This window comes from Nicotiana tomentosiformis, chromosome 9, assembly GCF_000390325.3.
Source record: "Nicotiana tomentosiformis chromosome 9, ASM39032v3, whole genome shotgun sequence".
Lineage (NCBI taxonomy): Eukaryota > Viridiplantae > Streptophyta > Magnoliopsida > Solanales > Solanaceae > Nicotiana > Nicotiana tomentosiformis.
The window spans coordinates 8444229-8456472 of record NC_090820.1 but is presented as its reverse complement, the minus strand read 5'-3'; the positions used below and the strand labels follow the sequence as shown (position 1 = coordinate 8456472).

At 38.9% G+C, this 12244-nt stretch overlaps 2 protein-coding genes across 2 annotated transcripts; both read left to right on the top strand.

Annotated features, from left to right (window-relative positions):
• The first annotated feature begins 4305 nt into the window (after nt 1-4305).
• On the top strand, nt 4306-4861 carry LOC138898358 (uncharacterized). Its single transcript, XM_070184417.1, has 2 exons — nt 4306-4335; nt 4472-4861. The coding sequence occupies exons 1-2, from the start codon at nt 4306-4308 to the stop codon at nt 4859-4861; spliced, it is 420 nt and encodes a 139-aa protein (XP_070040518.1).
• Nucleotides 4862-5090: 229 nt separating this feature from the next.
• On the top strand, nt 5091-5510 carry LOC138898357 (uncharacterized). The gene has a single exon (XM_070184416.1). The coding sequence runs from the start codon at nt 5091-5093 to the stop codon at nt 5508-5510; it is 420 nt and encodes a 139-aa protein (XP_070040517.1).
• The last annotated feature ends 6734 nt before the right edge of the window (nt 5511-12244 follow it).

Genomic DNA, 12244 nt, shown 5'->3' with positions numbered 1-12244 from the left:
CTCTCTCTCTCTCTCTATATATATATATATATATATATATATATATATATATATATATACAGTATTACAGTATTTTCACCACCATCGAGCTATAATCGGTGGGCAGGCCCCTATTGGGAAACCTCTAATCAGATGATAAGTTATATACCATGCCTAATGTGGTCGAGCGCCTATGAGCGAGCCTAGCATGGTCGAGATACAGAGCCTAGTATGGCTGAGTGCCTATGAGCGAGCCTACTACGGCAGAGCAGTTGTATATATACCGAGCCTTATAGGGTCGGACAACTATTTTACTTACTATATTGAGAGAGTTGGATCAGTATCAGTAGGTAAGCATATCTTCAGATTATCTTTGACTCCTAGTTGCTTTCAGTTATTATATTATCAGTTCAGTTTCAACTTTCAGTATATTGCCTTACATACTCGGTACATTATTTCGTACTGACGTCATTTTTCTGGAGGCGCTGCCTTTCATGCGTGCAGGATCAGACAGACAGACGGGTAGACCTCCTCATTAGGTGTTGCCCGAGTTCAGATTGATCGGTAAGCTCCATGCCCTTCAGAGTTGTCGGGTCTAGAGCTTTGTGTACATTATATATATATGTTCTGAGTAGGTCGGGGTCCTGTTCCGATCACAGTATATCCATCAGTAGAGGCTTGTAGTCATATCATGTCAGTTAGTGCAGTATGTTGGGCTTGTAGGCCTTGTATGTATATTTGGTTGGTTTGTCAGTTGTAGTACTTATGACGGCCTTGCCGACCCAACTTTATATTGATGTTTAGTCTGTGTTAGTTTCCATTCAGTTTTATATCTTGCTTCGCAAATTGTCTTGCAATGTGGCCCATGGAAAAAGTATGACATTATATGTTCAGAGCCCCTTAGTCGCAAGTTGGTACGCAAGGATAGATGAGGCACCGGGTACCGGTATCGCCACTCCCCCAGGCTCGGGGCGTGACAGGTATGATCTGCGTGGAATTATCCATTGGTGAGATGAAGTCAAATACCCTGATTCACGTCATAGATGCTTAAACATCATACAACCTACTGCTCGGACGTCCTTGGATTCATGAGAATGAATTGGTATCGTCTACTTTGCATCAATGTCTGAAGTACATAAAGGATGGAGAGATAGTCAAAATTGATGCAGACATCAATCATTTCTCTAAGACGGAGTCATACTTTGCAGATGCAAAATTCTACATAGATTCTTGTGAACCGAGTGTGAGAAACCATCATCAGTCGACGAAGTTGATGTCAAGTCAGAAGAAAAAAATGAGGCTCAATGGACTACCACCAAGTTGCCTAAGAAGAGAACTGAAGAAGTCTCCATTTAGCTATCATCATCTGAAGGTGACATATAAACAAAGACTGATAATGAGCATCTAGTTTTTCGCTATGTTCCACGTGAGCGTCGAACGAAAGGGAAAGCTTTGCTACAGGAATGTACTCCAAAGAAGCAAATGAGTCACAAAAATATCCAACATTTGAAGGAGCATATGTCTGTCCCAGTTGCACAAATCCCATACGTGACTTGTGGGTCTACTAAAGGCAATCTCCAAGCTGATAAAATAAAATGGCACTATGATCCTAAGGCATTCATACTACTTGAAAAGTCTGGTTATGACTTCTCCAATCCATCAAGACTAGGAAAACTCGAAGACGTAGTCACTGGTGAAAAGATACATGGGCTCAATGTGTCCCAAATGAAGTTGAGAAAGCAAGGGCACTACGTCGCCACTCCAAAGTTTGGGTTGGGATTGAGTTTGGCAGAGCCTCTTCGAATTTCATCTAAGAGAAGCAAAGAGATAGCTTTATCACAACACACCTCGGTAAAGGAGATGAAGAAAGCTAAGGGCAAGAAAATAAAACAACAGGCTTCAGTGTTTGATCGCATTGGAGTCTCAACCCCTCTGGTCTCGGTGTTTGAAAGGCTAAGTCACAAAGGTGAATGTGTGTCTTCCAAACATCTAAAAAAAGTTTACACTACCTCAAAGACCTCCGTCTTTTGTCGCTTGGGAACCACAAGGAAGTCACTATCTAGAAAGATACTGTCAAAACATAAGGAGCAAGTCCATGATGAACAGGATCATTTTGAAGTTGTTGTTGACAAAGAAATCTGTAGTGCTTTCCCATCACGTATGAAGAGGAAGTCTATTTTGTCAATATCCACACATGGTCTACTGAAGGTGCAAAGGAGAACCATTGTTTACACTTGCCAGCCTTGTAAAGAAGCAGAGAAAGAGAAAGAAGCCAGGCCGACCATCCAAGGAAGTCGAAGAGAAAAGTCAGACTTTGTGGAAACATCCTATCACATAACTGTGGAAGATAGCCCATGCCTTGATGTTGATGATGAAGTCCACGAGGCTCCCCCTCAAATAGAAGATGGCGGTCAATCAACTGTGGATGAGCTTAAGGAACTCAATTTAGGCACTCCGGAAGATCCACGCCCCACCTTCATTAGTGCGCTTCTTACGCCTCAGGAGGAAGAGGAATACTCCAAGTTATTGACCGAGTACAAAGATGTCTTCGCTTGGTCATATAAAGAAATGCTTGGTCTTAGTCCTAAGGTAGTCGTTCATAATTTAGGGATCAAAAATGTAGCATGCCCTGTGAAGCAGTCACAACGCATGTTTCGACCCGAGCTAGTACCATAAATTAAAGTCGAATTCAACAAGCTCATCGAGGCAGGATTTATTCGAGAGGTGAAGTACCCATCATGGATATCGAATATTGTACATGTCAAGAAGAAGAATGGTCAAATACGTGTTTGTGTTGACTTTCGAGACCTAAACAAGGCATGTCCGAAAGATGACTTTCTGCTACCAATTATTGAACTCATGGTTGATGCTACAACAGTGAATGAAGCTATGTCATTCATGGATGGGTCCTCCAGATACAATCAAATCAGAATGTCTCCAAAAGATGAAGAGTGTACTGCTTTCCAAACTCCAAAAGGGATATATTGCTACAAAGTGATGCCCTTCAGTCTGAAGAATGCTGGTGCCACCTACCGACGCGCGATGCAAAACATCTTTAATAACATGCTTCATCAGAAGGTTGAATGCTACGTTGATGACTTAGTGGTGAAGACGAAGAGTAAGCGTTACCACCTTGAATACCTTCGAATTGGTTTTGAAAGTTAAGAAAATTTGACAATCCACTCAAGTGTGCATTTGGAGTTACCTCAGGAAAGCTTCTTGGCTTCATTGTGCGTCATCGTGGAATTGAAGTTGATACCACAAAGATTGATGCCATTTAGAAAATGCCCAAGCCAAAGAACTTGAGGGATCTTCGAAGTCTACAGTAAAACTTAGCATTCATCCGGAGGCTCATCTCTAATATGGCCGGACGATGTCAACCTTTCAATTATCTATTGAGGAAGGATATCCCTTTTCATTGGGATCAGTCATGTCAAAATGCTTTTGAAAGCATCAAAATATACTTGCTGAATCCACCTGTGTTATGGGCACCAATGCTTGGGAAGCCATTGATACTCTACATTGCGGCACAAGAACGCTCACTCGGGGCACTACTTGCTCAAGAAAATGATGAAGGAAAGGAACAAGCCTTGTACTACTTCAGTCGAACTCTGATAGGAGCTGAGTTGAACTACACGCCTGTTGAGAAAATATGCTTAACGTTACTTTATGCAATAAAGAAACTAAGGCATTATTTTGAAGCATACACCATCAAACTCATCTCTCGAGCAGATCCTGTGAACTTCGTGATGACTCGGCATGTTCTTCTGGACGCCTAGCAAGATGTTCCATATTGTTTAACCAATATGAGATCACATACACACGTCAAAAGGATGTGAAAGGACAATACTCGCCGATTTTCTAGCTGATCACCCTCTTCCCATAGAATGGGAGCTTTTTGATGAGCTTCCAGATGAAGACGTTTTGTTCGTTGAAGAATTACCACCATGGACAATTTTCTTTGATGGATACGCACGTCGGAACGGTGCGAGGGCAGGTGTTATGTTGGTCTCTCTAGATAGACAAGTCTTGCCATTCTCCTTTGTTTTAGGTGAAACATGCTCCAACAATGCTGCATAGTACCAAGCTTTGATCATCGGTCTTGAAATGGCATTAGACATGATGATTCTACAGTTGGATATATACGGCGATTCTAAGTTGATCATGAACCAACTTTTGGGGATTTACGATGTAAAGAAGGAAGATCTTTTGCCATACTACCAATATACTTCTTGTTTACTCGAAAGATTCGACCAAGTGTTCTTGAACCACATCCTAAGATAAGAAAATCACATAGTTGATGCTTTGGCTAACTTGGCCATGACGATGGCACTTGGAGAGAATGAGTCAACAAAGGTACATGTGTGTCATCGATGGGTCATTCCTAGACTTTCTTGATCTTCAAATCAAAGAAAGTCATCATACGTCCATTGGGGTGATTGAAGAAGAGGATTGGAGGCAATAATTGATAGAGTACCTTGAACATGGAAAGTTACCCAAGGATCCGCGACAAATAACAGACATCAAGCGAAGGGCAGCACGATTCATCTTCTACAAGGGGACATTATTTCTCCGCTCTTTTGAAGGGCTATTCTTGCGATATCTTGACAAAGAAGAAGCCCACCAAGCGATGGAGGAAGCACATTCTAGCTCATGTAGAGCACACCAATCTAGTCCTAAACTCCATTTTCGCATCAAGAGGATGGGTTACTACTGGTTGACAATGGTGAAGGATTGCATGAAACATGCCAAAATATGTCAAATGTGTCAATTCCACGCCAACTATATCCACCAACCTTCGCAGCCTCTTCATCCAACTGTAGCTTCATGGCCTTTTGATGCATGGGGACTTGACGTTGTTGGACCGCTTCCAAAGTCATGAAAGGGACATATGTACATATTGGCTGCCATAGACTACTTCTCTAGGTGGGCTGATGTTGTTTCACTCAAGAAAGTAAAAAAGGAAATTATTGCCGATTTTATCAAGTCGAACATAATTTTTAGGTACGGCATACCAAGATACATAAGCACTGACAATGGAACGCCATTCGACAACAAGCACGTGAGGAGCCTATGCGAGAAATTTGGTTTCAAGCAACATAAGTCATTCAATGTATAATGCACCCGCCAATGGCCTTGTTGAAGCATTTAATAAGACGCTTGGTAACCTTTTGAAGAAAGTTGTTGCAAAGAACAAGAAAGACTGGCATGAGAAAATTGGTGAAGCTTTGTGGGCATACCGGAAAACCTTCAGAACTGCTACACAAGCAACTCCTTACTCTTTGGTGTATGGTGTAGAAGCAGTCCTTCTGTTGGAGCGACAAATTTCATCATTGCGGATCGCAATCCAAGAAGGACTCACGTTCGAAGAGAATGCTCAACTTCGCCTAGCAGAGTTAGAGGCATATGATGAGAAAAGATTGGAAGCACAACAAAAATTGGAGTGCTATCAAGCTCGACTAGCTAGAGCCTTCAACAAGAAAGTGCGGCCACGATCATTCCAAGTGGGAGATTTAGTCCTAGATGTTTGACAACCCATAATCCTCAACAAACGTATAGGCGATAAGTTTATCTCAAAATAGGATGGGCTATTGTGAAGAAAGCCTATTCAAGTGGCGCATACAAAATTGTTGATAAGGATGATCTCAGAGTTGGTCCAATCAATGGCAAATTTCTGAAGTAGTACTTCCCATGAAAGTGAGCTACGCTCCTCGCCGTACGAGCCTAAACTGCAAGCCATGACGCTCCTCGATGCACGAGCCTAAATTGCAACTCATGACGTTCCTTGATGCATGAGCCTAAACTGTACGTTGCTACACTCCTGGCCCGCATGAGTTTAAACTTTGTACGGTCAAAAACAAAAGTCAGCTAGGTTGAAAACCTCACGAGAGGCAGCCTAGGCAAAAATTAGGACATAAAAAAAATAAAAATAAAGAACTCTTCCCTCTGAACTACGTTATGACTTGATCCTCTTTATCGAGGTACGTAGGCAGCTTAGAGTTTCATTTTAAGTTCAGTCGCATGAGTTTTTAAAAAATAAAAGTTTGGCATCATCGGATCATCACACTAACTCATCCAAATGTGAAGGCATATCTATGAGGAAAACAAGATGATTTGCATTGAATTATAAGAGATATTTTTATTGCTTCTATAGTACAAAAGTTGATACATCCAAAAAATGTAGAGACAAAAAGAACTAGACATGTTTCTATACAAAAGCTTAAATCATGAAGATGATCGTAAACTAAGATTTGTTGTTAACGCGTCTTAAATGCTTTTTCAAGTTTGTATGATGTCTCCACATTTAATGTCATTCTCGATGTATGCCTCTCGCGTTCGGTAGTTGTGATGATCTCTTGACTACTTATCTTGTTGTTAGACATCGAGCATGATAGTTTGCTTCTCTTGTGCAAGTGTTAGTTGAAGGTCCCATATATGAGAAGTCGTCTCTGTTGAAAAAATCTTCAATCACTATGGGAGCCGCCGTTGATGAACTTCAAGACTATCAACAATTCAAGTGCAACAATTGGTGAAGGAGTGGCTTCGCATGACGATCTACTATAATAATTCTTTCTTTCTCATAGACATTTTTGCGTGCTCAAAACTTCAACATATCTGCATCCTGTATGACATCTCAGTCTGATATCCGGACCCTTTGAGCTCCTTTGCGAGTCTGCAAAAGAAAACAAAGAGATAAGATTTGTGAAGCATAATAGTCAAAGTTACTACATGCAAGATTGTAAAGTCAATTTCAAGAAAAAAAATAACATTCGAAGGATAACTGAGAGAGCATAGAGATGGAAAGCGAGTTCAATCGACAACGGGGTCTACTTTGAAAAAACTATTGCGGCCCATCTGGAAGATGTTATGCCCCTAACATTTTATATATTGTATATTTGGATGTCTATTTTCCAAAAACATAAACCGTTTGCAATTTGGAGGCCCCTAGCCCAAGATACTATGTCTTTCGCCAGAATTACACGAATGTGAAAGTTACTGCAGCTAGGTGGACTTTGAGAATTTTCTGTTTCTAGCTCGAAAGGATTTCTGCCATGAAATTCATATGTATTGCAGCTATATGAGTTTACTTTCTAACAGCACAAACGGATTACAATTTGGAGTCACCTAACTCGAGATATGAAGTTTTTTGACAGAAGTGTGCAAAGATAGATTGCAAGTATGACAGACATTAGGAGCGACTTCAGAATATTATTGAAGTCATTCTGATAAGAATCTTGCTATGAAATTTTTAGTTGTGATAGGTGTCATAGTTTCTTTCTAATGGCACAAACGGATCACGATTCAGACACTCCTAGCTTGAGATATCAATATTTTGGCGAGACTGTACAATGCTGTAAAGTTAAAACGCTGGACACGTGTATCAGCTTCAAAAGAATATTGAGGCTAATCCTAAAGGAATTTGATGCTGAATTTTTTATATGTTCCATCCCCTCGAGTTATGATTCTTTAGGAAGAAGCGTCTTGTGATTTCATTAATCCTGCATTAAGAAATAAATATTTTTGTAGGGACGCGCTAAGTGTTTGCTCGCCGAAGTTGGAAAGGTCTACTCCAGTTGTCTTCCTCGTCAACCTGCAATGATGCTATGTGGTACATGCCAATGATGAAATATTGTCTCTCCAAGCTTCAAAGAGTAGGTATTTTATCGCCAAGGTTGAACAGACACTTCATGTGTCTCTCTCGCCAAGCCGCGACAAAGAGACGAGAGGTTCGCTAGCAATGCATCTTCTTAGGGATATCAAGATCACTGAAACTCTCGCAAAATCCTGCAAAAGAAAATATCTTGAAAGTCCTCGGTGCCAATAGCATGATGTTTCAGCAACACGATACTTCAATTTCACAATATCAAAGTAGACGACATGAAGCTTTTGATTTCACATGATTGATTGGTGTCGACGGTGCAAAACTCAGTTCAGAAACCAATGCTTCATGGGCTATAGCTGATTTCGTTTAGTGGTTCTGCTATTTCATGAATACTTCTCCACAGCCCCACGTTCTAAGAAAAGAAAAGAAGAAAAAACGTTAGCATAAGTAACAAAAAATTTGATTAAAACTAATCAGCATGGAAATGGAAGTTAAAATTTGGGAGCCTCATTAATCTCTAGCCTCGACCATGGGTTAGGTCGTTAAGTATCCGAAACCAGAAGTTCCACCAGCCACGCAAAATCAATAAAGACAATGGCACGGAGCTTTCACTCAGAAACAAGAACCGGTGTCAATGACACGATGCTTCAATGCGGATAGTGAGCATTGCGACGTGCACTTTTCTGTCAAATCTCGATGGATCGTACGCTTTAAGAACATCTTCCCTACAAAAAAGGAGTGGTGATCATCCACTTCTTCTCATTACGCATATTAGAGAACTCGCCATGTACATCTTCTCCAAGCCTGCAACAAGGGGGGGGGGGAGTATGCTGCCCAAATAATCCTCTCGATTTTGGCGCTTGTTTGATCAAGGATTTGTTACGTCTGGATCAAAAAGGCTGGAGCTTCGACTTTTATAGATGTTGTATCTCACCGAGTCTTCTTACCAACGGTGTAAACAGCTCGTAGTTCGGATGTTCCTATCTTGAGATATGCATTTTTTTAACAAGAGCATGTAAAGCTGAAAAATCGAGCCAGCATGTCGGAACTCGTGTTTCAGATTTAGAAAATTATCTGGGAAAACCTAGGTATATCCTGAATATGATTTCTATATATGTTGCATCTCCAGGAGTCTAATTTTTAGTGCCATAAATGGCTTGTGATTTGGATGCTCCTATCTCGAGATACGAATTTTTCGCCGAGAGTGCGCAGAGCTATGAGATCAACAGGCCAGACGCGTATGCCAATTTCAAAAATTAATTCCAGACAATACAGAAGGAATTTGGCTCGGAATTTTTGATATGTTGGATTTCTTTGAGTCTAAAATTATTAAAATCAAGCGCTCACGATTTGGACTCTCCGATCTCAAGATATGAATCTTTTGTCGAGAGTGCGCAAAGCTATGAGATCAACTCAGGCCAGACGTGTAGATCAATTTCAAAAATTAATTTCAGACAATACAGAAGGAATTTGGCTCTTAATTTTTTATATGTTGGATTTATTTGAGTTTAGAATCAGTTGAATTAAGCGGCTCACAATTTAGACTCTCCGATCTCAAGATATGAATCTTTTGACGAGAGTGCGCAAAGCTGTGAGATTAACACGGGTCAGACGTGTAGATCAACTTCAAAAATTAATTCTAGCTGATACAAAAGGAGATTCATACTGATTTTTTGATATGTTTTAGTCCTATAAGTCTACTTTTGGTAGAAACAAACATCTCATGATTTGAAGCCTCTTATATTAAAATATGAATTCTTTTTCACAAAGATGCAAAACTGGTTGACTGGTACTGCAATTGAAAAAAAAGTATGACTAATATTCTTTCTGTTTTAGAGGGAAAAATAAATGAAGAAAGAAGTGAAAGTAGACTACGAGCAACCGCGTTCAGCGTGAAAGAAACCCTATGTTCACGAGTCTCATATATCAAGGTAAAGGAAATAAAGATCCCTTATATATATTGTTTAAGGTGGTGGAACTTTCCTTATAGAAAAAGAATTCTTCTTAAAGTAAAATAGGAAATTCTTGTTTGACTTGAAAGTTTTAAATGACAAATATTTATTAGAAGGTAACTTCTGAGAAGTATTTGAATAAGCCAAAGAAAACGAAAAATTTCCCGTTGTAAAGTCGGGGAATAAGAAGTTGATCGAGATTGAAAATTCCAAAGGAATCCTTTTTTCACATAAAAAGGATGAGGCCAAGTAGTTAAGTAATACAAGGAAGGAGTCCAACAATTTAGCATTTTTTTAAAAATACTCGAAGAGTTGTTTCCAGCTTAGGTTGGCCAAATGCATGGGAGAAGTCAAGTTCCTTACCTTCTCACGTCAATCCAAGAGAGGTGATCAAGTTCCCTACAAAGACTCCTATGTGGTATTTGAACCTTTAGCTAAGTGAATGTACTTGGATCGATCATACAAATTAATTTGTTGCACACATGGAATGTAATTTGATTCTTCTGAGCTTACTCATTGTTTGAACATACTAATCCTCTCCCAATGGGTACGTTATTTAATTAAGGATCATTTAATTAAATTAAGTACTTATTCTGTCAAAGAAGGGAGTAGTTGGACGTGAGTACAAATTCGGCAATTTGTTTCATATGAGAATGGTATCGAACAAATTGTCTTCACCTAAAACGATGACATGCACAGGTACTTCAAGTCTCGTCTCTATGGTTCGTCAAGTCTACACCTCGACAAATCTTGATGTAGGGGGCATCTGTAGACATATAAAATTTATTGTGTCTAATCCACAAAAAATTTGGATTAAATTCAATTGGGTTAAATAATTTATTTGGGCTCTACATGTTAAATTAGTCCCTTTTAATATTTTCGAGCCCAATGTTCATTTCATCTTAAGGCCCAGACTCATGCTATGTGTCAAGTGACATGGCATATCTAGTCAAACTGCAAGCCAAAAATATGACGTCACGTGTTAAATGATGTGCATTCCAAGTCAAAAAGCAAGAACCAACCACAGGTCGCCAAGTGGCTAAAATGACATGGGCGAATCAGAATCAAGCAAGAGAGTTCATATGTAGCTGGACTATCTATCCTATATAACTATAAATAGAGGGGTTACATAACTCTCTGAGGACATTTAGAATTAGGGAAGTACACTCCGCAATTGGTGAAGGCATCCACAAACAGAGAGATCAATCATAGAGTGCATAGTTCTTCAACAAATGAGTGATCAACAGAGTTCTTCCCGGAGATCAACCCGTAAAAATAAAGTGTTGCTCGACGTTCTTGGCGATTAAATACATCGCAAGGAGGTTTGCATCGTCTTACATTCGAGAAAGACGCTTCTCAGGCCCTCGAATCACAGAGAATTTTAGAGAGGAGAATCAAGGGATACATAGAATTGTACTCACAAATATTTAACAATAAAATCTCTTTTTCTTCATATTATTTTTATTGCAGTTTATTTTCTGAACCATGAAAATTTGTTGCGAACAGATATGTATCGTTTTGGTCCCAAATATGTAAGAAAATTATATCAAATTGGTCAAAGCTGAAATTTTAACTACACAATTCAATCTTAATGACATGGAAGAAAAAAAAAGATATATTCACAAAAAGGGTTTTATATCAAGGGTCACGCAAAGAGTTAACCAATTGACTACCTAAAAGAAAAGACAAAAATGATACATTCAATTTGTGACAAACAAAATGCAAATTAAATCATTTGAATATTCACACTATTAAGTAAAAAACAAAAGATCATCGTCATAATATTGTTTCAAAAAATTGAAAGGCTTGTTTTACAATTTTTATTAATCTTTAGAACAAAAACAAATTTTATTAACCAAATATGAAAAACAAAATTGAAAAGAATTAAAGCCTTTTATTTCTTGATGTTTGTTCGAAATAAAGTTATTGTAAAAATTGAAAAACAGTTACTTATAATTTAACTCTTTTGTGTTATGAAAATATTATGTTGTGGATATCCATTTATTACTCCGCTATAATCTTTCTGAAGAAGATTATCCATTTAGTACTCTATTGAACTTTATCTACAAGCAGTTGATGCAAGCAGATTGCAAGCAACTCAATGAAATGATTTGCAGCAGTTTCTTATTAAACAAGCAGGTTGCGAGCAGCTCATGCAGACAACTTACAAGCAGCTCAAGAAAAGTCTCGCAGCTGTTTCCTGAAAAGCCTTGCATCTGCTTCCGGAAAAGCCTCGCAACTGCTTCATTTCTTCTATAAATAGAGGAGTTTTCAGTTCATTATGTACATTAGTTTGAAGTTGAATGATGTATCGGTGTCTCTCTATACTTGTCTTTACTTTACAGTCTTTATTTTATAACATGCTATCAGCACGAAACTCTGCCGTCTCGAGCAAATACTTTGAAAGTATCAGAGGTACGAACTTTATTTTTCTAAATAATATCAAATCTTTCTAGACTTGAATTTGTAGCCTTGGATATATCGGGCAAAAGGTACATGTCTTGGGTGATTGATGCTGAAATTCATCTTGATGCGATGGGTTTGGCAGACACCATCAAGGACAAAAATCAGGCATCAAACCAAGACCGTGCCAAAGCAATGATATTCCTATGCCATAACCTTGATGATGGCTTGAAAATGGAATATCTTACTGTTAAAGATCCAGTCATATTGTGGAATAATTTGAACGATAGATATGACCACATGAAGA

Bases quoted from the DNA above. Each gene is read 5' to 3' on its own strand.
- LOC138898358 (XM_070184417.1), top strand. From the start codon at position 4,306: ATGGCACTTGGAGAGAATGAGTCAACAAAG. The intron at 4,336-4,471 runs GTACATGTGTGT...GAACATGGAAAG, and splicing joins GAGAGAATGAGTCAACAAAG to TTACCCAAGGATCCGCGACA.
- LOC138898357 (XM_070184416.1), top strand. From the start codon at position 5,091: ATGTATAATGCACCCGCCAATGGCCTTGTTGAAGCATTTAATAAGACG.